The sequence below is a fragment of the Marmota flaviventris genome, chromosome 1 (genome assembly GCF_047511675.1).
Source record: "Marmota flaviventris isolate mMarFla1 chromosome 1, mMarFla1.hap1, whole genome shotgun sequence".
Taxonomy (NCBI): domain Eukaryota; kingdom Metazoa; phylum Chordata; class Mammalia; order Rodentia; family Sciuridae; genus Marmota; species Marmota flaviventris.
In genome coordinates, this window is record NC_092498.1 from 89492425 (window position 1) to 89520345 (window position 27921).

Genomic DNA, 27921 nt, shown 5'->3' on the forward strand with positions numbered 1-27921 from the left:
TCTGGGGATACTTGAGACACTTGTTGTCAACACCATCCCCGGGGACCTGCCCTCTCTGCCCCAGCGCAGGCACTGAGCCTGGGGTGCTATTAATGATTACATCAGGACAGTTGTGTAAACAGCAACTGCGGTGCCCGAGTCTAAAGAAGGATTGTTCAAGTATTGATTGGCCTCCCAGCCCCCTGTCCCACAAGCTTCTGACGCAGATGATTCTTGGATTTATTTGGGGCGTAGAGCTCAGAAGAAGGGACCCAGCATGGGCTGGAGCAGTCAGGGAGGCTTCTGGGCAGGGAAAAGATTTAGGCCCAACCCTAAGGAGAGGAGTGGGGAGGAGGGGCAGAGGGCACTCCAGGTGGGATGGACAGGGGCATGACTCTCAGGGGAAGGGGACCTGGGGCGCCTGGGAGTCACGGGAAGATTAAAGTTGTAGGACTGAATCTTGAAGGGCCGAAGAGCTTGAACTTCCTCCTGGGAGCACTGGGGAGCCATAGAGGGCTTCAGAGCAGAGCAGTGGTGGATCCTAGTGTTTTCTGAAGACTGAATAGCCACAATGTGGAGGGGAGATCAGAGGGGAGATGCTGGGGCCATGGAGAGGAGGAGCAGGTGGGAGATACCCCGGTTTGAGTGATCCAGGAAGGTGGGAGAACTGGTCTCGGATCCCCCCAGTCTCCCTGCTTCCCAGCAGGCTGAGCTGGGCCTCCAGCAGCTGGTCCCTCTTTCTGCTCCTCTGTCAACACAGGGAGCTGCAGCTCTCTGAGACCAGCCGACACAACCTCCCTGCCTCATGATGAAGGTTTCCTCCATCCTCTGGCCTTGGCAGACCATGAAGGAGGGGCCTGAATGCGAGGAAGTGCCAGTCCTTTGTTCTGGCTCCGGCCATGGCTGGACCTGTTGCCCATTGTTTTCCATGCAGTTGGTGACCTTGGGCATTTGGATTGGACCGTCTTGCTCCCTTGGGCCACTGCCGACTGCACCGTGGAAGACAGCCAGGCTGGCAGGATAGTTTTCAGTCCCTTGGTGGCCTTGGGTAGGGTCTCTTCCCATGGGGAGACTCAGTGTCTTCAGGGTCTGGGACCCCATCTCTGGCCATATGGGGGTTCCAGGGGGCATTATGAAAGTGCTCATCTCCTGGGGACCCAGGAATCTCTACCAGGCAGGAAAACGAGCTCCCAGCCTTCAGACACATAGATCCTCCATCCTGCAGCCTGGCCCACCTGGGCCTGTGGGTCACAGACCCGAGCCTGTCTGTCTGCTGTGGTCACTTGGGGGCTTAGGGGGGATTCTTGCTTCACCTGTGTGCTGTTAGAAAAAAAGAATGTGTTTATGAGCTGGTCCCTGGAATTTGACCTTTGTTCCTGTATTGTGTCCCCCAAATTACAAAGCAAATGGGCAAAATGTCCTTTCTGGGCCTCAGTTTCCCCATCTGTAAAATAACAGTAATAATAGTAGACACCTTATAAAGCCAGGGTGAGGATGAAGAACAGGACTTGGCACCTACTACGTGCCCAAGAGAGGGTGAATCCTGTCCTGAGACCGGCTGAGAGAGTGCTGGGGCTGGGGCAGCTCAGCCTCACTGAGACCCAAGAAGTGTGTCTAAGAAGGGTGACCATGTGGGAGGCTGGGATGGAGTGAGGCCCACTGGACCTCACCCACTGTTGGCTGACCCCTGGAGACTGACCCACCCCTAGAGCTCCCCAAACCCTCATCTGAATAGCAAGTTCCTCCTCTCCCTTTCCCAACTCACACCAGCCCCACCTCTGCTCCTGGGCCACCCTCTGGTTCTCCCTGACCCTATGCTTTAGGTGATGGGACAAGGTGGCCTTATGTCTCAAGGTGGCCTTATCCCTCACTGTGACCACTGTGACCACTCAGAGATGGACCCTGGGGGCAGCAGTGGAAGCATGTATGCAGCCTCTAGAGGGCTGGCACTCAAACTTCCCTGGTGACACAGGAGGAAAGTGAATCTCAGAGAGCCCGGGTAGTCACCCAGGGCCTGGGGCGAACAGGTGGCAGGTGCTTCCTCTGGGCTCCCCTGCGTCCTGGAAGATTTGCTGAGGTTCTGGAAGGTCTCGATACAGGGCGGGACTTCCTACGGCCCCGCCTCCCCTATCTTCCCTTATTTCCTGAGGGCCTCTGGAAATATCTGGAGTGTCTTGGTTTCTATACCCACAAGCTATTGTGTAGGAGCCCAGCCTTTCCTTCAATTCAGCCGTCTCCCCGAGGGTGAGCACCCAGAAGGAGTGATGGATCGGCACCCCTGTCTGTCCCACCCAGAAAGAAGCTGGCCTGGCCAACTGAGGTGCCGCCTTCCAGCTGCAGGGCTGCCTGTGAACCCCTTTCCTCTTGTCCCCCAAAATCATTGCAGAGAATACCAAGGGCTTTTTCCATCTTCCTGGTTAAGGCAGGCACACCTTGGATTTATTTGTCTAATGATTTTCCATTTCCTTTTCTGGAAAACCATCAGGATCATGCTGCTTTTACCACAAGGAGGCTGGGAAGAGAGGGGCACCTCCCTGGGAAGATGTGGCAGGGAAGGCCCGGAACCCAGGCTTGGGGACCCAGCTGTGTTCAGCCTGCACTCCGTCAGGCCACTTGTCATCCAATGTACCTGTGATACGAGTGAGGAACCCCGGCTGGGGTGGTGACTTCCCTAAGGCCCCTTAGTGTTTGGTTTCCCAGGTCTGTCCTCTCCCTGTCCTGCCGTGGCTGTGTCCACTCTTACCATCAGAGGCCTCCTCATAGCCTGAGCCACGGCTTCCACTCCAGCTCCCACTGGGACTGGCCTGGGTTAGGTGGGGGGCTCCCTGGAGGCTGAAACTACATCATTGCTCCAAGGCAGACCCAGGCGTCCTCCTCTGCCCAGACCAGAGAAGGGGGAGCAGAGACTGCCCATGGCTCTGCTTCAGGTGGGGAGAGGAATCAGACTCACACCGGACATCCGGGGAGCACAGGATGGCGAGAGGGCCTGCCATCTTCCTTCCACGACTCTCTCCCTAAGGGTCAGAGCTGGCCACGGGGAGAGGGGCACTGAGGGAGACTCCCCTGCCCCTGCCCTTGCCATGGCTTGGAACCCCTGCCATGCCACCCCCCCCCCCATTCCCTCCTGCCTGGACCTTCCTCTCCCCAAACCTCCTCCCTTCCTTTACATAAACAGACCTGTATGCCACATGCCCTCCTCCAAGAAGCCTTTCCTGATTACTGGGAAAAGGTGGGGCTCTTCCGTTGCCCACAAATCTACCACACCTCTTCCTGTGGCTTAGACCTGGGTCCCAGATGCCCCCTGATCCCCCCAGAACTGCATGGTGGGGCACCCAGTAGCAGGTTTTCATCATTGGCAGGGACACTTGAGCCCGTTGGCATCTGAGTCAGTAAGAGATGGCAGGACGGCCCCCAGGCTGGGCACCAGAGGCCTGGTGTTATCGGAACCGTGACTGTACATCAGCCATGCACCCTACTCAAGTCTGAACCCTTCCCATAGAAAACCCTCCTGTGCTCCTAAAACGACCGACAGGCTTTCCAACTCTCCTGGCAGAAGTTCTGCCACGTCGATTCCCTGGACAGCCAGAATCAGGAAAAGCCTTTCTACTCGGGACAGGCAGCTGTCTGTCATCTTGGAGGAAGAGCTAGTGAATGCCTCTTTCTTGCTGTGGCTCTCAGGAAGCTCAGGTGGAAAGTGATGCTCAGTGGCCATCTCTGTACCAGGAGTAGCTTCCTTTCTCTCTTTTGTTTTCACTAGACTGTGACTCACCCCTTATGGTCTCTTATGGCGCAAAGTGTGGTGCAGAGACCAGCAGCAGCAGCAGCAGCAGCACCCAAGATTGTTAGAAATGCAGAATTCTTAGATGTTACTGAGACTTAATGAATCAGAGACTTCAGGGAATTTAAGTTTCTATAAATGTCTGAGGAGCACGGGAGAAATCCTCAGATGCCTTGGGAACAGAGGCGAAAGGTCCATCCTGATGCCTCCCCTCTTCCTCCCCTGACTCTCTGACCCAAGGCTTGAACTCACCCCTTCCAAACCAGCCCTTTCTCTTACTGGGCCCCGATCTCCGGCAGGTCAGGTCACTGAGGAGTGTGGGACTTGTGCCCTCTTTGTGTTATTTTCTGGAAGGATGATGGTGGCCATGTGTCCCAGGTCAGGGGATTCTCCAGGAGCTGCCTGTCTACCTCCTCGAGGACTAAGGTCACACTTCTCCAGTGCCACTGGGGCAGGATCACCATGCCATGCCATACCATGCCATGCTGGGGCCCTGCACTGCCACCAGGGTGAAGCAGGAACAGGTAAGCCCCAAAGACCTGCAGTGGTCCTCCTGAGAAGTTGTCCCCCCAAGGGGATGGGCCCTCGGGTCCCTGCTTCTGCTCCAAAGAGCCGTCACTAGACGGAGGGTGTGGAACACTGGGAAAAGTGGCAGCCCTGCTGGGAAGTGACATGGGGGGATGACCCTCTAACCGTCAGCACTGTACTACAAGGGGATAGGTGGCCTGAAAAGATGTCACTGCCAGGGGAAGTACCCACATAGGGCCCAGTGGCCGTGTGGTAGGGATTCACCAAGGAGATTCCTGGGTCTGAGGATATGTGATTTCAGGCAGCCTTTGTGGTTCTTTCAGATCCAAGATTCTGTGATTCAAACTCTGCCTCCTCTGGGAAGGCCTCCATGACTTCTAATGCCCTCACCTACCAGCATTTCCCTAGTCAGCTCACAACCTTGCCCTGGTCTCTATTTGTGAGTTTACAAACCCACCAATCTGGGGACCATGGCCTGTGTTTCCTTGGGTCATCTGTCCTCTGACTGGCAGGGCAGGGGTGGCGGGGAGACTAAGGCAGGCATGTGATGCAGCCCCCTTCTCCTGAGTGGCTGTAAAACTGGCCAGTTCTAGGGCTTCCATTCTTGGGCCTGAGGGCCTGAGAGAGGACCCTCACCTGGCCTGGACTGCAGTTATCCTCCTCCATTAACCTGCATCTGGCCTGAGCACTTGGACTTCCTGAGTTCAGACCCTGCAGCCCCAACCCTGACCAGACCTGGCTCTCTGAGGTCCCAGCGATGTCAACCTGGAGTGGGGAGCAGGCAAAGAGGAAGGAGGAAGTCCTGCCTTTCTGCTGTGCCCTGCGTGGTGCTGCTGGGTCTGTGGGGCGGGAGGGCAGGTTGAGGCTGCAGGACACTGGGGTCACATCAGCCCATGCCTCAGTTTCCCTTGGTGCAATGGGGTCTTAATGACCTGAAGGGCCTGCTGTTCTAATGCCCTGGGAGTTCAGAGGTCTCAACACAGGTGATGGGAAGGCCCTGCCTGGAAGGGTCAGGGAGTCCATGGGAGGTAACTTCCCAGGACCTGTGGGTGGAGCTGTGGGGCAAGGCTGGGGTGAAGCTGCCATGCTGGTGCTGGGGACTCAGGTCCCCAGGGGCCATAGCAGGGGGCCATGTCGTCATTTTCTCATTAGGCAAGACAGCGATCTGCCTGTGTGAGATGATCTTGCTGGCCCTGTGGGCTCCAGGAATGTTGGCTTCACATGAATAGAATCTCCAGATGGACACTGAGGGAGGGGTCTCTGGGTGGATGGGGGCAGGGGCCCTAGCATGCACCCCCACCAGTCCGGCCCCTAGCATCAGAGCATCCAAAGAGACAAAAGAATGAACAGGGGTAGCCCAATAGGTGGCCCTGCCCTGTCCCTCTCTGTGGAGGTCAAGCACACCCTCCTGACCCTGGCTGCCTAGTAGGCTGGCACAGGGCTGATTCCATTCTGCCTGAGCTGCCTTGCACCCTGAGGCCTGCTCCCCACCTGGTTGTGTGCAGAGAGCTGTGTCAGACCCAAGCCCATGCTCACTCAGGGTACTGTCTGGAGAGGAAGAGAGACTAGCCAAGTAAGGTGTGTCCAAGAGAGGGACATGGAGCAATGTGGTCACTCGCTGCCCGCTGCTGCATGCCCTGCCCCAGCTCCTCCCCACGTACAAAAACTGAGCTCCAGGAAAAAGAGCTAAGATGAAGGAGGGGCTTGGATTATGAACAGCATGGGAGAGGTAATAACTCAGTGAGTACTCAAAGGGGACAGGGAGACAGGGGTGCAGGTAGCAGAGGCAACAGTGTGCATGGTGGAGGGTTTCTGAGGTGTCAGTGGGTTAGTGACCACCACGTGTGTCTTCCTCTATGCACATATTTGTGTGTGCATGCATGTGTGATATTTAGTGCACATGCAGGGTGTAAAACTTACATGTATGCATGCATGCTTGCATATGCATTATCCATACATACGTCCTTGAATGTGAAAGCATATGTTGTGTGTGTGCAGCTCCTGCTCAGTCTGGAGAGGAGAAAGAGACAATCAGGCCTCTATTGTGACCCATGAGGCCAGACTCAGACGGACAGGTAAGGGGGACTGAGGACCCATCCTGGAGGAGAGGAGGGTTAGGGACACCATCTGTCCCCAGGAGCTTGTTGAAAGAGCCAGCAGAGCACAGCTGGAGTGTCCACCTCTTGCTCCAGGCTGTGTGCTCCCAGCTGTCGGGGGTGGTGGTCAGGGCTGCCTTACCATTTTTGTGGGCCTTGGGTTCTTTGGCTTCCATGGACTTCTTCCTCCAAAAAGATATTAAAAATTAAATTTTATTAGCACATTGACCTAAAGATAACTCTATTACTCCTAGTGGCAAGCATGTGAGAAGAGTGAGCGTGGTGTAGAGGAATGTCACCACAGCTCTGATGCCCTCCAGTAAGAGTTCACTGCGGACCCCTGAGGGCAAAGGAGGCCACCTGGCCAGGGCCTCTGTTCTGCCCCCTGGAACTCTCTGGGCTTTGTACCCTGGAAATGCCAAAGAGCCAGAGAGTCTTCAGTTATTGGAAGCCCCCAGCTTGTTCCAGCAGAAGGCCCCAGGGGATCCCTGAGAAGATAGAATTAGGCCAGGAGGTGTGGGAACAGTGTTCAAGGAGCACAGTAGTCCTGGATGGGGGTGGGGGTGGGAACAGGACCGAGGAAGTAGTTAAATAGTGACAGAGGCCAAAAGACCCAACAAAAGGGTGGATCCAACACCAGGTCCAGATGGCATGGGGCCTTCAGGAAAGGGGCATGAGCAGGTCAGGGACACATTTTACCAATTGGTCTGGAGTCCCTGGACTGGCCCTGGGCACCTGGACATGGCCTGTACAAACAGCTGGTCAGGGTGGGGGAGCATGAGAAACCTTCAAAGGTGAGCAGACAGCCAGGAGATTTGGGGACGGAAGACCATGACTCCCTGCTCAGAGATGCGAGCAGACCAGGTCCTGGGACCTGGGGGAGAAGACCATCTGCCCTGTGGATCCCTAGTAGCTAGCTCTCCAGGCTTCTTGGTTCCTGGTCAGGGAGAGAGAGCCCTTTTCTGTAACCTTGCTGCATAGTCTAAGAAAGAGGCAGCCTCCTGCCCACCAAAGAAGGGAGGGCGAGGAGGCAGCTGGGTGTGGCTACAGATCAGCCCTGCGACAGGGGCCCAGTCCTGACTCCACCCTGACCCATCCAAAGCCCCCCGGGGCACGTTACCTCTCTTCTCCGAGCCTCAGTTTCCCGGTGCACAAAACCAGGGTATGAGAGCCAGTGCTATCTAGCTCCTTCTTCCGATCTTGCTGCTCGATAACGTAAAAAGGCAAAGAGAAGAGACTTTTTGAGAAAGCAGAAGGGAGCAGGAAGGGAAGCTGCACCGGCCAGGCCCAGGGGAGAGGAGGAGCCCAGTGTGAGGAAGTGTTCCCAAACCACTTACACACAGGACACTTCCTCCCAGAGAGCACTGTCCCGCCCTGCCGTCTCCACGGGTGTGGTCTGGCAGCCCAGCACAAAAGCCACCAGCAGCTTTTTCTGCAAGGGAGGGATGCCCGACCTCCCTCCCGGGCCAGCAGGGATTCCCACTTGCAGGGCTGGGCTGGGGAAAATGTGACTCTGCACATTCGTGGAGGACCTTCTCCAGCCCCAGATGGGTTGGGGTGGAGATGGAGGAGGACAGCCCTGTCTCCTGGGGTGACCTCATTCAAGTTCAGCCTGACTTTTGAATCTCTGCTTTCGTCCCTGGACACGGTACATGAAACTCCCATAGGCCCCAGCCAGGCTGATGGCAGCATTTTCCTACCCTGTCCCAGAGGTTCCTCCTCGGTGGTATCAAGAATTGTGGGATATTGTTGTAGAGATGCTGGTAAAACATCAAATCAGAAAATCCTGCCTTCCAGAAATAAGTGTGACATTGCCCCCCACCCCTAGGACAAAAAGCCTAGCTTATTGCTCAGGGCAGCGTGGGTGGGGGCGAGGGCGGGGATGGGGAAAGGAGACATGAATGGGAGGCAGTCGCCTAGAAAATTATTAAATTGTTCCCTCTCGTGATTCACTGGTGGCCCCGCTAAATCCGTTTTTGATTTGAGAGAGATCGTGTGACACCTAAATGTTTGAGAGTCATCTGCCGGACAGGGAAGAAGTCACATGCTTGGAGAGGTAGTGTCCATCTCTCAAGAACACGATGGTTGGGGACACAGCTTCCCAGATCATCCCTGGCCACACTCAGCCCTGTGGTGAGCTCTCGCAGGATGGGGCATGGGGAAGAAGAGGCCCAGGCCTGATTCTAGGGCCTGCCTCACCTGTGGGGCAATTTGGGACCCCCCAGGCTAGGCTGGGAGCCTGGCCTAAATCGAGAGTGCTGTGCAGGAGCTGGTGCATCTGGGAAGGAGGAGGGCCAGGCTCTGTGACAGGACAAAGTGTGGACAGTGACACCCAGGCACAGTGAACCAGGAAGCACAGACCTCAGGGTGGCGCAGGGAAGGTGGGTACAGCAGCCATGCTGGGTGGTGAGTGAGGAGCCTGGGGCCTAGGTATAGGAGCTGAGTTGGAACTGGCTCCTTTTGAAGTGGCATCCCCTTCCTCCACAGAAAAGTCTGAACTGGGCTTCTCCAGAAATCTTCACCATGGCTGATTTTAGGACTGTCAGCAAAGGAGTCTCTGCAAAAGAGTTCAATGTAGATAACCTTCCTATTTTCCTGATTCCCTGTTTTACTTGGCCACTGGCTGAGAAGATACCAGCACTCCATGTGCTGGACACCCCCTTACTAGTTTTTCACAAACGTATCCAGTATAGTACTTTATAGAAATGTGCAAACAAGGCCTCTGGCCTTGAGATGGGCTTCACAGAGATGTCTACATTTTTAAGATAAGTTACCAGTGGGCTCCATGGTAACAAATGGCAGGGAGAGGAAAAATGGGGAAAAGAAGCTCTCCCCTTCTCAGGTGTTGTCCTTGAAGAGTTAACTTGCCCAAAACAGTGAAAGAAAATGCTGCTTTTATGTGAACTTCTGCAGACTGTGAACGTCTGAGCCCCCCCCCCCCCTTACATGCTGGGTATAAAACTCTGAAACTACCTGAACTTGGGGTTCAGGGGTTAATTGATTACAGCAAAAGCTGTGCCCTCTGAGCCTGGCTGCAGCCAAATAAAACTGTTTCTTGCTCCTCTGTCCCTACAACACTTTCAATCCTGTGTGCTCTGGGCCTCAGCCCTTGCTCCCTCCTCCAGGGTTGGAGGGGCTGTCCTTGCTGCACAAGAAAGATGACCCCAGACTGGTACTAAGTTTCTGCTATGGCCATGGCCTCCTGAGGGCCAGGGCTGCCTGCCTGCATAGAAGCAGTGCCCTGTCAAAGAGGTTATCAGAGAGAGCAGAAGGCCCTGGTCAGGATTCTCAGAAGGTGGGCGGCTTTCTGATATTGACCACCCTTGGGGACTGTCCAGTCTTCCCATTCCCATCACTGCTCTCTGCCCCGATCCAGGAAAGTGATTCTAGAAAACGCATCCAAGTTGTTGGTAAGCAGACGGTGACTGGCTGGCCACACTTTCTGCTGCCTGTGTCCCCTCCCACCCCCCACTCCATCTTCTTGGTGGGCCTCCCGGAGGGAATGAAGTCATTGCTTTCCATAACCGGGCCTGTGGGCAAGAAATCCCTGCTGGGTTCAGAAATAGGTTCCATTCCCTGTTGGCCCCTCTGTCCTGCACTCAACAGAAGTTTTAGGTTGGTGACAGCCATGGCCACACCCATGGGTGTCTTCTCTTCACACAGCCTGAGATTTGGACCCTTTACCAGCATCAGGGACTCTGTCCACCCACCTCTGGACAGAGCCCCCAGTGGTCTCTGTGGAGATGGCACATGAACCATCCTGGGAACAGCCAGCCCTCCCTGGAATGAGGCACATCTGGAAAAGCACTTGTTGAGATAGCTGTGGCCAGCAGGGCCTGAGTGGCCTCCAGCCCCGCCCAGGTCTCAAGAGCGGGGTGGAAGGGTGGGGGGTAGAGGGCACACCCCCCACTCCTGCTTATTTAGCCTGGCTCAGGCCGTGGGCTCTGGGGAATGGACGGTGCCTCTGTTCATGGGAAGGATACTGGAGCCAGCACAGGATGAGGGGACAGTGTCTGACAAGTTGGGACATATTGGAGGAGGGGCTGAGATGGCCATGGCACCCTGCCTTGGGCCAGAATTCCCAGGGCTGTCTGGGACTGGCCACTCTCCCAGCTTCTCTGGGTGCTCATCTTGAACCCAGGCTGCTTTGCTCACCCAAGTTTTTCAGGGAAGTTGCAACTCACTCCCCCCTCACTCCTGCCCCTCACCCCCACCCCTGACCACCCTAGTCCCTCCTGGGGTCTGCAGCCTCAGCCCTTGTACTTCCTTCTGGGCCAACAGAACTGGGGCAGGTAACCAGGTCCCTGGGGGTTTTCAAGGGGAGCGGAAAAGAGAGCCATACTAGATGGAGACCCGGATCTATAAAAAGACCGCTCATGGGGCTGGAGTTGTGGCTCAGTGGTAGAGGGAAATGGTCTCGCCTAGCATGTGTGAGGTGCTGGGTTCGATCCTCAGAACCACATACAAATAAATAAAATAAAGGTCTATCAAAAACTAAAAAAAAAAAAAGACCGCTCATGCTTCTCTTTAGTTAGATGAACAAAACCTCCATGTATGTTTGTACCAGACCAATTAGAACAAAACCATAATCAACTTTGATGTCACCAGATTCAAAGACCCACACGATGTGCCCACACAGTTTATGGCCAGACTCTAAACAAGAAGGAACATTTTGAGCTCCAAATATCAAATGTTTGACATGGGATTTGATTTACACAAAAGCTTGCCTGGGAATCTGCACTTGTCTTCCCAGGAAAATCCTATATACAGTCAGGTCAGTCCTAGGTGTATCAGTCATCTCTTCTCAGGGACAAAGGGTGTCACACTCTGCCTTCAAGGTGTGAATATCTTTGTTTTGCCATCCTTTAATAAACCTTTGCTTGTGAGTTGCTTTAGGTGCATCCTGAGAATTTTTTTTCCAGGGGTCTAAGTTAAGGACTGGACAGGCTGAGTGGAAGTCCTGCTGTCCTCTCAGAAAGCCCTCCTTGGACCCTTATCTAGTGACACTCATTGGGGGCTTGGGCCCTGGGATTAAGTGGTCCTGGGTTCTAATCCCAGCTCCCTCTTTCCTTGGCAAACCTCTTACATCATAAATCTTCCAGGGCTGTGGTAAAGATTGGCCTCAGCTGCATGCCGTTTGCTTTCATTCTGCCTCCTCTGGTTGGGCTGAATGGTGACAGACCAAGGAGAAGGCAGTGGAGGAGTCTGAGAACTGCCTGAACCTGAGGCTCCAGTCCCAAACCTTCCTCTTTCCCATCAAATGCTCAGGTCATGGCGGCAGAGGCCCTTGTGCATTATGGGAGGTGGGGAGGGAGGTCCACCTTAGCACTTCTAGGGACCCCTGCATTCTGAAGGCGCCTCCTCATGTTAATAATGCCTCAGCTCAAAGGCATGGCACTATCCTGGTGGCATTAGGGCAAAAACCATGCTGGCAAGGGGAGGGGTGTGGCTGGAGCATCGCCTTGAGAACCTTCAGATGGTGAGAAGTTAGTAGTGCATAATTTGCCTGTGCAAAAGTGCTTTCTTAGCTTGACTCATTACCTTGGTCCCCTACCTCCTGCCCTTTTCCCCAGCAGGTGAGCCCCTGCCAGACACACACACACATGCTCCCTGGTCATAGTGCAACCAGCCATAGTCCATATAGACTAGGAGCTCACATGCCAGAATAGAAACTTCATGAAGACAAGCTGCTGGTCTGTGTGACTTGCAGCCATCTCCCCAGCCCCAAGAACAGTGTTTGGCATAGCAAATATCTGCTGGGTACATTAGTAAGTCTCAAGGGACTCTCACCCGCATGCCCAGTAGCACACCATGTACCCTCAGCTGCACGGATCTGGACCTGTGGACAGTGTCACAGGCTCCTGGATCATGCATGGGTTCACACAGGCTCTGCTGATGGCTGTGTGGCCACACCAGCCTCTGGGTGTGGGGCTAGTTCTCCCCACCACTTTTCTGGAGTCCTCTTGCCTGGGTCCCTATACCTGTCAGGGTCAGATCTTAGCCCCTGCACTGAGTACATTGTGAAAGCTGAGAGGGAAGAGGAGGATGTACGTAAGCCCCTCAGTGGACAGAGTCAGAAGGAGAAATCCTAGGATCCTGAAGGGAAATGGTCCCATTTCAGAAGAGTCTGGCCTGAGGGGTGCCACAGTCCTCTGGGACTTACTAACATGTCCAGCAAATATCTGCTTAGCCTGAATACCTGCCTAGAAGGGGGAACAGGGTTGTCCTCTGAAGACTTGGCAAGAAGGAACCCCAGCCTACAAAGAGAGCGCTGGTTCGATGCCCCTGGAGCTGACCACAGAACATACTAGAGGGGCTGTGCCAAGGCACAGGGCCAGGGGCCAGGGGCAAGAGGAAGCCTCCCAGGGCATGGAATGCTGAGCCAGGGCTGCCCAGAATAAAGGATGTGGGGGAGGTTCCGGGAAGCGGCCCAGTGGGGTCAGCTCCCTCTCTCAGAGGGTTAATAAGCCACTGATTACCTCCGGCTGCCCAGGCTGCACGAGCAGACAGGGCCTGTGGCCTCTGCAGTGACATCCCTCCTCTTCTTTCTGGTCTCAGGGGCACTTAGGCGCATGGAGCTAAGCACAGGCTTCCCAGCTGGCCACCTGCTCCCACAGACACACCCCTGTAATCCCTGGCAGTTCACCCTGAGTGCCAGGACTTCAGCCGGGCAGAAGAGTGGCCAGGGTCATTCTCTGCAGCATGGATCTTGGACAGGAGGCACACGGCCACCCATGTGTACCTCCCTGTCCTGCTTCTAAAGCATGTTGAACTCAGAGACATCCTTTCCCTCCTGTAAGTGGGCAGGAACCAATGCTCCTGATTAGGACTTGGTTGGGGGAGTGGGAGGAGAGGGGCCTCCCTGATGGCCAAGGAGGGACCCTCCCTGTGGGCCTGGCTTGCCTTCCATCATGCCTCCGCATAAGGGTGCCTGGCTGGCTCTGTCGCAGAGTCCGGATCCTTGCTCAGTTCCTTGGCTGCCACTAGGTCTGCTGGCTGGGGACACACAGGGAACAGGCTGGATTGTGGGGTCTGCAGCACAGCTGCTCCCCTCCCGCTGCTAGGGGCTTGGATGGCGCTTCTCCTTCCTCTCTTCTTCTTTCTGCTTCTTCTCGGCTCTGGGTCCAGCCCCATCTCTCTGCAAACTCATCTCCTGGCCTCCTGCTCTTCCTGTCTCAGCCCCGGCCTGTCTCCCTGCCTCTGCCCAGAGAGCTTTCTTTCTCTTCCACTTTAGTACAACTCTGTTCCCTGCTACTCTGACTTTCATATTCTCTCTCTCTCTCTCTCTCTCTCCTCCCCTCAGTCTGCATCTCCCAGTCTTTCCCTCTCTCTGGTTTCTGAACTGGGCTCTCGTTTTACTATCTCCTTGGTGACCTGCTAGCTCGATTGCCTATGAGAGGAAAGTTCTAAACTGTCCCCATTTTCCCCTACCTACCTTCAAACCATTGGTTCAAAGAGCTGGGGCTTCCCAATGTCCCTGTCTGTTTCAGGCCTGCTCTTGAGACAGCAGGGAGAGAGGCCAACAGACAAGCTCGCTGTACTTTTTCAGTCCCCATCAACTGCAACCTGGCTGGTGTGTGTGGGGGGGACATCCCTAAAGTGATATGCAGTAGTTGGGCCCAAACTGGGGTGTGAAAGACCCAGACTGGATCCCCGGAGCGGCCAACTTCAGACTCTGTAATGCCACTCTGCGGTGGGATGGGGATTCCAGGCAGTCGGGATCTCGGTGCCCGCCTCCAGGGAGGGCAACGTCCACCCACTGAGTCCAGCCTGCCCACCCCGCCCCCTTTGGAGCCCTGGCTCTGCCCTCAGGCACCCCCTGAGCTTTGCACACTGGGCGGGGACACCTGGATTTCTCTGGCCCCCTGAGTGGGGCCAGCTTGGAGGAATTTCCCAAAGCCTATTAGAGCAACGACTGCCTCCTGCCTGCCTCCTCTGGCTGGGCAGGGCTGAGGGCGGAGGGAGAAAGGGAGGGAGGGAGGGGGAGAGGAGGAAGGAAAAAAGTTGGCAGGCGGACAGCAGAGCCGTGTCTGCATCCATCGCAGAGAGGAGGCCCGTGCGGTGTGGGGCGGGCCAGGAGCAAGGAGAGGCCTTCCTCCCTTTGTGCTCCCCCCGCCCCCCAGCCCTATAAATAGGCCCAGCCCAGGCTGTGGCTCAGCCCTTCGAGGGAGTTGAGCACCAGGCAGCCAGCGGTCTCCGGCCAAGCCCCCTGCCAGCATGGCCAGTGAGTTCAAGAAGAAGATCTTCTGGAGGGCCGTGGTGGCTGAGTTCCTGGCCATGACCCTCTTTGTCTTCATCAGCATTGGTTCGGCCCTGGGCTTCAATTACCCAGTGAGGGGGAACCAGACGGCGGTCCAGGACAACGTGAAGGTGTCACTGGCCTTCGGGCTGAGCATCGCTACTCTGGCCCAGAGTGTGGGCCACATCAGCGGTGCCCACCTCAACCCAGCCGTTACACTGGGGCTGCTGCTCAGCTGCCAGATCAGCATCTTCCGGGCGGTCATGTACATCATCGCCCAGTGCGTGGGGGCCATCGTCGCCACTGCCATCCTCTCGGGCATCACCTCTTCCCTGCCCGACAACTCGCTTGGCCGCAATGATGTGAGTGGGGGACCCCAGGCTGGGGGTGGTTCTAGAATGGTGCAGAGCAGGTACTGGTGCCATCCTCTACCCATTGCGCAGATGGGGACACTGAAGAATGGAGAGGACAAGAGGTTGCTGGAGGTCATGTGGAGAGCTGGGGCTGGAACTCAGCTATGTTGCGGCCCAGGACATGTTTTCTGCCAAGCACTGTGGGAATCAGAGAGCCAGAGAAAAATGTCGTGCCAAAGTCCCCTGCAGAGACCTTAGTGTGAGGAATGAGCTCTGAAGGCAGCTAACTTCAGGCTGTAGTTCTTCAACCCTTGACTGTAGTTTCTTGGCCCTCCTCAGTCCGGCCTGGGCAGCTGCTCCCCTCTCTGTAGCCCTGCACCTGGGCAAACTCTACCTGGCATCCCCAGCCAGGCTGAACGAGACGTCTGCATGTCTGCAGCCAGTTCTGCAAGTGTGTGTGTAGGGCATCCTCAGGGAAGCCCCCCACACTCCCACAGGTCCCTAAATCAACTTCCCCTAGGAAGCAGGGCAAGCGCCCCTTTCCATTCCTCTGCCCCTGGGAATCCGGGAAAGATAAAGGAATGAAAACTCTCCTAGGGTCTGTTTGCAGGTCGTTTTCCTGGATGGCAGTGAGGGTAGAAGGCAGGGCTGGCCCCACAGTTCCTGGGTGCTGAGGGGTGTGGCATATGTGTTTGTGTGTGTAAAGTTGCAGGTGTGCATGTGTCTGTGGGCATGGGTCTCTGAGCCTGTGTAAGCTGTGTGCACATTTGTGTGTGGGAGTAAGTGTGTAACAGCATGTGCCTGTTGCTCCTGGCTTGGAGGACAAACAGATGTTAGCAACTGGGTGGCAGTTGCTGAAAATAATCACTCCCGGCTACTTAGCACAGCTAAGTGGCTGTTGGTGGCGGCTGCCTGCTGTCACAGACCTGGGCTTTTCCAGCTCCTCAGCCAAGTGCAAACGCTGAGTGCCCTTGGGCCTCAACAGGGGACAGTTTGGCCTGTGTGGCTGCTAAGGCTTGAGGGATGTCTCTGAGGCAAGTAGGCAGTGGGTGGGGGGGCACCCTCGCAGGAGGGAAAGAGATTCGGAGCAGAGAGGAGGAACTCAGGATAGAGGAATGAGGCTGCGGGGCTCAGCAGGGCAGGCAGCAGGTGCAGGATGTCGGGAGACAGCAAGGGCTCCTTGGAGATGGCAGCGGGCAATTACAGTCCTCTTGTGTCCCAGTCAAAGTTCAGGTCTTGGTGCCAGCAGCCAGGGAGGCTGGGTTAAAGTCTGGTGCAGAGGGAACTGGCGTGGCCCTGCCGTGGGGGATTAGCACTTCTTGTGTCACAGTGACACCTCACCAGCCCTCTTTTGAGCCAACCTCTGCTCAGCCCAAGATTGAAGATTAGCTCTGCAACTGGAGTTTAGACTTTAGCCAGGGAAGATGTGGCTGCAGCAGGTGTAAGGAATGGAGCTGGGGGAGGCTATGCCCCTCCAGGCTTCTGTCTCTCCAGCAGGAGCAGAGATGGGTGACCTCGGGTGCACAGGGTCAAGTTCATGCTGGGTAGGATGGATGTAGGCCCCACCCTTTTGCTTCTCCGAACTCAAGGTCCAGGCAGGACCCACAGAGTGGCTGGAGAAGGCTTTGCATCTCTAGTATGGGCATCTGAGGCAGGGGCAGGAGGGTGGGGTCCCTTATGCCCTCTCTGGCCTCCATTTTCCAGAGTCACCTCAATACCTGGGCTGGGCAGGTTGCAGATGGAGGAGAAAATGGAGCAGCCTCATGTGTGGGGCCCCATGTTGGGCTAGGAGGCAGGTGCCCTGGGTTCAAGTCCTGTCTGCTACTAACTGGTTGAGTTTCCTTGGAACTGACGTCCTAAGGCTCAAGAAGGAGCCTCGGTCTGGTAACATCATTGGCTGTGCCCAGGCTAACTGTTTCATGTTGGCTTAAGCTAATCACCCAGCCCAGGAGGGTTTGGTTAAGAGGAACCCCCTCAGGGTCAGTGCTGAATGTAAGGGGACTAGTCATTGTTGTGGGGATCTGGTGCTGCCTTGTTCAGACAATGGTCTTGGGGGTTCAGGAACACACGTCTAGGCTTAGAAACAGAGAAGGAATGCCCCCCAAAGAGTTTCCCCCCAACACTGGCCCTGGGGTCTGGCGGAGTCTTGGTGGCCTCCCTGACTCCAGAGGGTCAGAGCACAGTCATTAGAGCAGGTGACACACTCTTTCCTCCATGCCCCCGGGGAGGCTCTGGCAGCCCCTCTGTTCCCTGGCTCCACCCTGGCCAAACCTGGGTGGGGTAAGTGGTTGGCATGGAGATTTCCAAAGAAAATAGGGGAAAAATGTGGCAGGAAGTGGTTGGGGTGAGTCAGGGGGTGTCCTCCGGGGACAACTTTCTCAATTGAGTCAGGGCTCAGTATATACCCTAGAAAGACCACAGCCTCCATCCAGCCTGTAGGGTCCTGGCTGGTCCTAAAAGCCAAGCCCCAATTTTGGCTAAGGGTGAGTAACTCTGAGGCTGACAGTTACCCTGGCCTGTCTCTGCCCTGACCCCATCACTAACACCTATGTAAACCTTCACAACTAACTAGGCCTAGGTGACCCTGGTTCTGATCCATGATGGGACACAGCAGGGCGTAGCTGGCTTGGGAAGTGGAGGATGCCGAGGGCCTACAGCACTGGCCAGCTGTTTCCATTTTCCCCCTCCCGCCAGCTCCCTGCAGCTGGGGTTGCTAGGTGCAAGTGCGGGGCTGGGTCAGCCAGAGCCCACAGGCCTGGGGCAAGATAAGCCCTGTGCACAGCTGCCTATGATAGAGGGCAGCAGGCAGGTGTGATAAGAGGTGTCAAGGCGGGCCTGGGAACTTTTGAACTGGTGGGAGGATCAGGAGGGCTTCAGGGAGGAGGAGCCCCATGAACTTAAATGTGGAGATCTCCCCAGAGAGGGAAGGAACTCTAGGTAGAGAACTGTGTGTGCTCAGGCAAGGGGGCAGTGGAGGCCATGGCTTGGGAGCATTGGGTGTGGCCAGACTGGGGGTCAGAGTTGGAGTCTGGGGTTCCAGAGAGTGGTGGGCTCCAGATTGAGGCCAGGGTCTGACAGCATGTAGAGGGACTGCATTCCCAGAGCCTGTGAGTTCAGCCACCCTGGAGGCTCAGGCAGAGGGAAAACCTAACTTCTTTGGGACCATCTCTCAGCTCTGCTGATTTGGGGCCTAAGTGCTTGGAAAATGCTTCCACCTGTTGCTTCAGGGCCTCAGTCCTAAATGCCTCCTCTTCCCCAGGGTCCTGGGCCTCAGTTTCTCCAGCGAGGCCCCTGCTGCTTCCTCCAGGGCTTAGGTGTGGGCTGCAGAAAGGAAAACCAGAGTTCTAATGATCCTGCCCGGGAGAGGCTGGGGGCTGGCTGATGGTGCCCTAGCTGGGACGTATAATTACTGTTTCCAGCCAGAACCAGATGAGGGGGAGGGCAGGGAGAGGTAGGAGCTTTGCGGCGGAGACTTCCCTCACTGTGGAAAATTCTGAGGCTGTCTCCCCCAGTAGAGCCCTCCCAGCAGCCTGTCCAATGCCAGTGTCACCCACCTGGATGCTTGGCCCTAACTAGGCTCACCCCGGGAGCCCCCATCCAAAGGGGCAATGCTCAGAGAGGGCACCCCACCCACTGGGGTGCCTTGTTAGGGGAGAACTTGCCCCCACCTCTCCCTTGGACCCCAGCCCCCTCTGCAGGTCAGGCAAGCTTCCAGAAGTGTGGGGTGGGGCTATAAGCTCATCACAATCCGACTTGGCAGTCCGGCCCAGCCAGACCTCAGGGCCCAGAGAGAGCCCCCACTTTGTCTAGGGCCCCACCCAGCAGGGATCGTCCAGCATTAGCCCACTAGGCCTTTCCCCAGGCAGATCCTGGGAGCTGTCCTGAAGGTGAAGGAGTCTTGGGTTCTTGCTGGCAGAGGCTCCCTGGGGTCCCTGAACCCTACCCTGTAGAAGCACCAGTGAATCTGGGGTCTTCCAAGCAGCTGAGATTGGAGCCTCACACTTGAAAATATGGACAGGAAAATGTTCCTGAGACCCTATGGGTGGTCAGGGTCCCCTCAGTCAGGCCTCTCCCTGGGGACGGGAGGAACTCCTCCCCGCAATGGCATGGTGCTCAGGGACATAGGGAGGAACTGTCTGCACTCATCTAAGTTACTGTCCAGTGAGGTGGGCACACCCCAAGGCTGGAGCCCACAACTCAAAGATGGCAGAAAAGGCTGGAAATGTTTGTTCTCCACCCCTGTAGCAGTTCCTCTCAGTGCCTGACATTCCAGTCAGGGATCCTTTCAGCAGAGGGTTTCTGCTCAGTGTAAAGAAGAATTAGTTTTCATTTGGGAAGCAGCTGCTTCTAAGTTAATAAGCTCCCTGTCCCCAGGGGTGGGCAAGATGAATCTTCTCAGCAGGGAGGTTGCTTTGGAGGTGCCTGGTTTGCAGAGCTACAGTGGAGTGGCAGGGAGGTTCTGTGACATAGGATCTGGGCTATGTCTGAGACCCGCAGAGGGGTCCTGCACTCAGGTTTCTGAATCTTGGCCTGGAGGGTGCCAGCCCGAGGTCAAGAGGGAGAAATCCTAGAGACTGCCTGGGGCTCCGGCCTGAGCCAAGGCCTCCATTTTACTACTGGGGAAACTGAGGCCCATAGATGCATGGAGACCAGTCAAGTTGCTCAGGGGGTTATGTCAGGGCAGGACCGTCCCTCCCGCCTCCTGCCTCTCTGTCCTTGATTGTTTTCGCTGCCTGGTGCACACACTCATGCTGCACAAATATACACACTAGTACATATGCATGTGGCACACACGGGGGGCACACAGGAGACTCACGGATGGATGTCCCATTCAGGCCCTGGGATCCTGGGGGGGGGGGGAGGGTTCTTCAGTGGAGCCTCTTCCTCTCCCTGCCCTGGAGTAAGGAAAAAGAGGAGGGAGGGAAGGGGGAAGCCATAGCTTTGTTTATTGTTTCTTGTCAGGAAGATGAAATGGCTTATGGGAGCATATAAAGGGCCCTTTGAGACTTGCTGCTTCTCACTTAAGGGGGCTCCTTCCCTTCCCCATCACCCACCTCCCCAGCCATTAGTGGCACCTGCAGTGTGTAAGTGTCACCAGACATGCATGCAAACACACGGTGCTGCCACCTGGGACCTCACACTGTGCAGACCCCTGCCATGCAGAGCGTGTCTGGCTAAGAGCTGGTGTCGTGTATGACATGGTTCAGGGATGGGTCAGGCACACTTGGCCAGTACCTGACCAGTTGGTCTAAATGTTCCTTGTGGGCTTAAATAAAGTGCTTATCCTCTAATTTGGGGGAGCCGGGTTTTTTTCTCTATTCCTTAGATCAAGCTTGTTAATTCTGTTCAATTCCTCCCTGTTCCTGTTATTAGCATTTTTGGATGGCTTTGTTCTCCAAATTTCTAAGGGAGGATCGTTAAATTTTTTCACTCTGTGAGTGGATCAATCCAATGCTCCTTGTCATTCTGTCAATCTTTCCATTGTTTATTTTTAGGCCACAGTGTTTAGGGCACACAGGATTATGGATTTTTGTAGTTCTTTGACAGATTTTTTAAATTTAATTATTATGTAATAAATCTCTCATGCTTTAACAAAAAAGAGAGAGACTCATCCCTGGACACGTGGTTCTCAGTAGATACAGCAGACACTAATCAACAAAGACACACAGAGCACACGAAGCCATGGACACCCCCATATGCACGTGTGAACACTCACAGAGGTGGCACCGTAGGGCCCACAAGGATCCCCTCCCTTCCCAGTGCTGAATCCTGCAGGCTCTGGGCGGGTAGAAGAGGCTTCTGTGTCTCCAGTTCTCTTTTCTTTGAGAGCAAATGCTCAGAGCCTGAGCCAGGTCCGGCTCCGAAGCCTGCTGCTTCCCAGGGATGGGGTGCCAGGGTACCCAGGCCAAGTTGGGTGCTCTGGGTCTTAAAAGCTACCCTGTCGGCCTGCCCATGGGTGGCAGGGAGGGTTCTGATCCCATTTCATGGTGAGGTCAGTCTTGGGCTGTTCTGGAGCCTGGGACACACTGGCAGTCTGTGGAACTAGCTTCCCAGCCCAAGCAAGGAAGAGCCAGCTCCCTCGAGGGCCAGCCAGCTGCCTAAGAGTGTGGAGTGGCACCTGCAGGGGGTGAGGATCCTGGCTTTGCTTTCTCCTCCCTGGGCCTCCACCTCCCCTCTGTCATCTCGCTGAGCCTCTGCACACACCAACTCATAAGGCCCCAGAGTCCAGTGATGGCTCTATCTTCTTCCAGCTAGAAAGCAAACACAGGTCCTGCATCCAGAGAATTCCCTGGAGCCAGTCTGCCTCTAGAGAAGCTGGGAGGTCCAGAAAACTAGACTTTTCTGCCACTTCTGTGAGCACACATGGAGCTCCCCTCAGCTGGTTTGGGCAGGGCGCTGATGGAGCTCCCAACCAGAAGGAGATAATACACCCACCCCCTCCCTGGGGAACACTGGCTTCTCTCCCCAGGGTGTGCAGAGTTCAATGAGGACATGGCAGCATGGGGCCGAAGTTAATTCCAGCCTGGGACCCTGGAAAGCCTTCCAAGGCTTGGAGCTGCTGGTTCTGAATGGGGCCCAGAATGATGAGCTGACACGGGTTCTAGGCTTGGTTGGAGAGTTTGTATATTTCTGACACTTCTGAAGAATGGTGTGGATTATTCTGTTATTCATACTGGCAGCCAGAAAACTGACTGTTAGGTTTTTACTTTAATCAATGTAATAGAAGAACCAGGCCAGGGAAAACTATGTGGGAATGTACACACACACACACACACACACACACACACACACTCTCTCTCTCTCTCTCTCACACACACTCACACACTTCCAATTACAAGTGACCACATATGATATTGGTCCTCTTTAAGCAATTGCTTCAAATTCAATGGGTTGAACACAGTCACCTAGGACTCTAATCTTTTACCTGCTCTTTCCAGGACGTCAAGTTTCCATAAGCCTTTAACTGCCCCTTCCAATGATGAGTCATTAAGTTTTCCCAGATCTGATTAACTCAAGTGCATTCAGCAGTCAAAGAAAGGTTCAGCAGATATTGAAGGAATCAGGGGAGGCTTCCTGGTGGTGGCGGTGTGTTGGAAGAGGAAGGTGCCAGCCCTATGATTCTCCGTAGTAGGAAAGGGGGTTCCTTGTGGAGTTCACAGGCCAGGTGGCTGCCGCCTCAGAGCACTAGGCCTGGAACCAGAGCTGTTCTGCTCACTTAGCGTGGAAAAGGCTGCCTTTGGGTAGGGCCAGGGACTCTCAGACCTGGTTAAGAACAGAGAAAGAGATAAGTGCATCTGTGAGAAGGGTGGGATGGGGAAGCACAGGAGCCACTTACAGCAATGTCTCCTTCATCCTTGAGGAAAGGCTGGTTTCAGGATTCCTGCCAGCTAGCAATTAGGCCGGCTCTGGAGAGCAGAGGCAGGAGCAAAAGAGGAGCCTGAAGTTCACAGTGGGCTCAGGCTCCCAGGGTGAGTGTGGATGAACCTGTCCTCGCAGCTCCCCCCTGCCAAGCCATCCCAGCTCCGGGGAGGCCTGTCGGTAGTTCCAGCTACCCTCACTCCCATCTCTGTACCCCTGTGCAGGGCAGTCTTTTCCCCTCCTGCCTGTCCCCAAATCCTGTGGATATGATGAGAAAGAACCAGAGCAGGAGCCTCAACCACCACCACCCTGACCCCTCCTGCCTCTGCAGCCCTTTCGAATGTCGGAGAATGCCCCCATTGCCTTTGAGACTTCTCACGGCTCTAGAGGGGACCATTAGATCCATTTTGCAGATGCACAAACTGACGACCAGAGAGAGTCGGTTCTTGCTCGCATTGCCAGCAAGTAAAACAGCCAGACCCCGAACATGGGGCTTCTGCTCCCAACAGCAGACCTTGGGGTGGGAAGAGAAGTGGGCATTGCCCTGAGGGCTGGCCAGCCAGAGGGGATGGAGCTCTGGGGTCAGCCAGAAAACACCTAGAGCTGGGGCTATGAAGCAGGGGAGGGGATGTGAGTCATTCCCAGCCAGTGTTGCAGACAAAGGCGGGAAGAGAATTGTTCTTTGTGCGGTGGCCTCTGGGCAGAGCTGGGAAAACCTCTGGAGGAGTGGAGGAGGTATGCCCCCCACCTAGGATTTTAGAGAATCCTGGGAGACACCCCCATGCTCTCAGGCTGGAAGCTAGGAGGTGAGACTTCCATCTCTGGCTTGTTTGGACAGAGCGGCCCAAGTGGCACATTTGGGCATCTTTGCAAGTGAGACTGTCAGCGTGGTCCACCTCTCTTGCGTGGGTGCACCTGGCCCCGGGAACCACCACATTTGGAATAGGTGCAGGGACTCCATGAAGAGGGGTCTTCCTGTGGCAGCTGCAGGGAGAGAGAGAGAGGGCTCCGGTGACCTCATGGCAGCTTTTATTCTCTTCTTTTTCCATGAGTCATGTTTCTAAAAGTGGCCCAGGAGCAGTGGCAGCCAGACTGTAGTGGCGGGGGCCTATGTGGCCAAAGAGAGGGAAGGCAGGGCCAGGAAAGAGAGAGAGAGAGCGAGAGAGAGGAGAGAAGGAGGGACGGGAAGGGCAAGGCCAAAGGCAACAGGAGAGACAGGGAGTGGGACAGCCAACTAGAGAAAACTCTCAGCTGGGTGTGGTGGGACACGTCCTAATCCCAGCTACGCAGAGGCTGAGGCAGGAGGATTGCAAGTTCGAGGCTAGCCTCAGCAACTTAGTGAGACTGTCTCAAAATAAAATAATAGAAAGGGCTGGGGGTGAGGCTCTGTGATAAGTAGTCTCTGGTACTAAAACAAAACAACACTCTCCAAGCTCGGGGATTTTCTGATGTAGCAGGACATGGGGTAGAATGTTCTGGACTTTGGAGATGAAGCAATGTTCACAAGGCCCTCCTACCCACTTGCTTATCTTCTTCTATGAAAGTCCCTGATGGTCTTCCCCTGGACCTGGGACTCGCCCCTCGCCCCTCCCCATCCTTGGCTCTTCGAGGATACAGGAGCCTGGAAGTCACTGATGCAGAGACCCTGCCCCACCCAGGCCTTGGGGCAGAGAAGGGCAGGGTCCAAAAGCACTGGGGCTGCTGAGCAGGAGCTTCATCAACAGTTGTGAGAGGGGACAAGGCCCTATTGCCACTACCTGCCCTGGTGCCTGGGTGGGGTCTGGCCCCTCTAGGCCCAGTGAGGAGCTGAGGTTCTGGTCTTTTGTGCCTGGTCCTGGGAGTCCTGGGGGTCTCCAGACACAGTTGCTGCCTGCCCTGCTCACTGGGCCTCCCTGCCCCTCTTCCTACAGCTGGCTATTGGTGTGAACTCAGGCCAGGGCCTGGGCATCGAGATCATCGGCACCCTGCAGCTGGTGCTGTGTGTGCTGGCCACCACCGACCGGAGGCGCCGTGACCTTGGCGGCTCAGCCCCTCTTGCCATCGGCCTCTCTGTAGCCCTGGGACACCTGCTGGCCGTAAGTGGGGAGCCTTCCCAGGTGGGGTGGTGGTGGGGAGGGCAGGGCCAGGGCAGCTATGGGACCCCTGGGTGGAACTCCTGCCATGGGGTGAGGTGATGGGCAGTCCAGCTCTGGGGGTGCAGGTGCCCAGGAGAGGGACCTCCGACTCTCGTCCTTCCAGGTCTGATCATCCCTTCTTGCTGTACTTCCCTGATTGTTCTTTCTCTCTCTCTCTTCCCCCACCCACCTCTGACCTTGTCACTTTCTTGGCTCCTCTGATTCGCCCCTCTCCTTCCCTGCAGATCGACTACACAGGCTGTGGCATCAATCCTGCCCGGTCCTTCGGCTCCGCCGTGCTCACCCACAACTTCAGCAATCACTGGGTAAGCCACCCACTTGCCAGGGAGGGTGGAGGAGGGTCTCATTTGGTGTCACATGGGGAGTCTGACCCTGCCTTTGTGGTGTCCTTTCCCATCACAGAGGCTCTGGGAGATATCCAGGGCAGAGGAAATCAGGAAACTGAGGCCTGAGATGAAGGGGTTGGTGGGATCAAATGGCAGAAGGATTTAGGCCCAGCCTCTGCTCTCCCGGCTTGGACCAGCCCCCAAGTCCTCTTAGCAGCATGGTGGGGAGCCTGGGGTTGAATCCCATTCCTGCTATTTTCTTCCTTCCTTCCTTTCTTTCTTTCTTTTTTTTTTTTGTACCAGGAATTGAACCCAGGGGTACTTACCCACTGAGCCACATCCCCAGTCCTTTTTTATATTTTATTTAGAGACAGGGTCTCACTGAGTTGCTTAGGGCCTTGCCAAGTTGTTAAGGCTGGCTTCCAATTCACGATCCTCCTGCCTCAGCCTTCCGAGCCATTGGAATCACAGGTGTGCACCACCACACCCGGCTCCATCCCGGCCACTTCTGATTCAGTGTGAGCTACCTTCTTAGTGCCTCGGGTTTTTGAGCTGTGAAGAGGGCATATGGTAGCTTCTCCCTGCCAGGGTCACCAGGAGCAGGGAGGGACTCCCTGTCTCTAAGCTGACCTCAGAACAAAGGAAGTGCTCTACAGTTTTAGCTCTAATTATTGCTGATGGGTGTGTTCCTGGCCAATCTTTTTTATTTTATTCTGTATCTGGGGCCCTTCTAAGGCTGGGGAGGTGGGCAATGAATGGCCTTCCTCAGGAAGTGTCTGGTACTGAGTCCCCACGAGGCAGGGGGCTGCCTGCTACCACACACCCTGGCCTGTGCTCATTCTGGGACACTGGAATGTCCCCAGGTTGGGATCAGCCCTGCCCACCTCTATCCTGGACATAGAAAGGAGAGAGCCCATCCACTGGGGTAGTGGGAGAGGATAACTCAGGAAAGCTTCCCAGGAGAGGGCCTTTGGTGGAGCTTCTGAGACCTGACCAGATGCCCACTGAACGCATCTGCTCTGTCTAGATTTTCTGGGTGGGGCCATTCATCGGGGGAGCCCTGGCCGTGCTGATCTACGACTTCATCCTGGCCCCGCGCAGCAGTGAGCTCACAGACCGCATGAAGGTGTGGACCAGCGGCCAGGTGGAGGAGTATGACTTGGATGCCGACGACATCAACTCCAGGGTGGAGATGAAGCCCAAGTAGAGAGGGCCTGGCGCGGGCATCCGAGTGGGGGGTGGGGCAGGGACGGGCAGAGGGAGGGGAGGGCTGAGATCCATATCGTAGACACTCTGACAAGCTGGCCAAAGTCACTTCTCCAAACATCTGCTAGACCTGCAATGGTCAGGCCTCGTCTGGGGCATTTCTATTTCTTTCTTTCTCTGTTTCCTGGCCTCAGAGCTTCCTGGGGACCAGGTTTACCAATTCACCTACTCCCTCGATGCCACTGGAGGAGGTGAAAGAGAGGGACTCACCTGCTAGTTGTCCCCTCAGAGTGTGTTAGGAGGTGTGCCAGAAAGTCCCCCCTCATCCCAAAGTTGCTCACCACTCGGCTGCCGCAGGTGCCGAGTTTCCGCCATCATTGCCTAGTGCCTTGGGCACAGCCCTGCTGCTTCTCCCACGCACCTTGCCCCCCAGGGGTGCTTTGAGTGGCAAGAGATCTCAGTAGATGCAGTGGGGAGGGGAGAAGCTCCAGACAAGCTTTGCTTCTTTGGCCTGGCTTGCCCCAGGGCCTCCGCCTTGGACTTGCTGCCTGGCTGTGGGATTGTCCTTATCATAGGGCCTCAGTGATCTCTATCTGTGCAGTGGCAAGGACAGGGAGCACCGAGTGGGTTCTGTAAGGGTAGAACCCCATGGGTTCTAGAAGGCATGTCTAGACCAGAGCATCACTTCAGCTACTTGCCCTGTGCCCTTTCCCCAAGTCCAAGCCGGGTCCACATGTCTGTGTGCTGTATGCAGGTGCAGGCAAGCTTTGAAGGAAAGAGGGACAGATAGTCCAGGTCATTGGAAATGCTTGTTCCCCATGGAAGAGTGTCCCCATGCAGGGTCAGCTGTTACAGAATGAAGACCTGGAGAGGGTGAAGGAAGAGTGCCCGTGTTCCCTATTGGGTTTTAGTTGGTCTTTCCAGCTACCCCAGTATTGACTGGATCATTATGTCACCTCTTCACTTTCTCTTGCCAGTGTCGACACAGGAGAACATCATGTGGGTGGGGGCTTAGTTAAGAGCACTTGGGTTTTCCAAGCCTTGAGGATGGAATGATCCCGATGTGGAGGCAGATTCCCTTGGTGGACTCAGGGTTTGCAAGTCCCACTGATCCTGAGCAGGGACGACAATGCCCTCCCTTGTACATGAGCTTGTAATTAAAGGCATTGTGGGCAGCTGGGTGACCCACACAGGCATGCTGTGTGACCCCGAGCCACTGCCTTTCTTCCCTGTTGGCCTGGAGGACAGAGGTCAGCCTTGACCTGATAGCTCCTACTATAGCTCCAGGACAGTCAGAGCAGAGTCTTTTGGGGACCTGAGTCCATTCAATCCCACCAGGAACAAAGAAGTTTCACCACTGTGCCCTTAGCCACGATGCCAAAGGAAACCAAGAGACACAATTATGCAGGTATTTAGAAGCAGCAGGATTACCAAGAGGCCCTTAGTGTCCACCAACACATCACATCTGAACACTCTCTTCTCCATCCCCTAACAGGAACCTTTAAACAATTTAATAGATAAGGAAACTGAGGCCGCAGGTCCTACAGCTAGATAATGATTTGGTCATCCTTGCAACCAAGGCCATGTCTGGCTACTCCCTGGACTGTAAGGTGGACTCCTCTTATTCTCAGCTTCTCAGTTTGTGCCTGGGCAATGGCCAAGGACCAGGAGGGGTGAGGGTTGTGATGGTGGGGAGGGACAGACCCACCCCTGCCTGGTTCTGTCTGCTACATGTCAGGACCTTGCATCTGTCTGCTCTGCATATATGTCTCTTTGGAATTGGAATCTTATTATATGTTAAGAAAATAAAGGAAAATGACTTGTAAGGTCTTCCGACTTCCTGTAGTCTGTTTTGATTTGGTGCCGTGTCCCTGCAGGGCTTCTCTGAGTTTGTGAGGAGACTGGTCCCACTGCTAGGGACC

General features: G+C 55.4%; 1 protein-coding gene and 1 long non-coding RNA gene across 2 annotated transcripts; one reads left to right on the forward strand and one right to left on the reverse strand.

Moving 5' to 3' along the window:
• Window positions 1-207: 207 nt before the first annotated feature.
• LOC114096190 (uncharacterized) lies at window positions 208-7648 on the reverse strand. The gene is made up of 3 exons (XR_003583381.2): window positions 7502-7648; window positions 6524-6563; window positions 208-1299 (listed from the first exon to the last, which is right to left on the reverse strand). It is a non-coding gene; the product is annotated as an uncharacterized lncRNA (long non-coding RNA).
• A 6816-nt stretch (window positions 7649-14464) lies between these two features.
• Aqp1 (aquaporin 1 (Colton blood group)) lies at window positions 14465-26171 on the forward strand. Its single transcript, XM_027939612.3, has 4 exons — window positions 14465-14982; window positions 24243-24407; window positions 24692-24772; window positions 25821-26171. Exons 1-4 carry the CDS (start codon window positions 14599-14601, stop codon window positions 25998-26000), a joined length of 810 nt encoding a protein of 269 aa, XP_027795413.1. The 5' UTR covers window positions 14465-14598; the 3' UTR covers window positions 26001-26171.
• Window positions 26172-27921: the final 1750 nt, after the last annotated feature.

Coding starts and splice junctions, on each gene's coding strand:
- Aqp1 (XM_027939612.3), top strand. CDS start 14,599: ATGGCCAGTGAGTTCAAGAAGAAGATCTTCTGGAGGGCCGTGGTGGCT. Junction 24,408..24,691: donor CCCTGGGACACCTGCTGGCC/GTAAGTGGGGAG, acceptor CCTTCCCTGCAG/ATCGACTACACAGGCTGTGG. Junction 24,773..25,820: donor ACAACTTCAGCAATCACTGG/GTAAGCCACCCA, acceptor TGCTCTGTCTAG/ATTTTCTGGGTGGGGCCATT.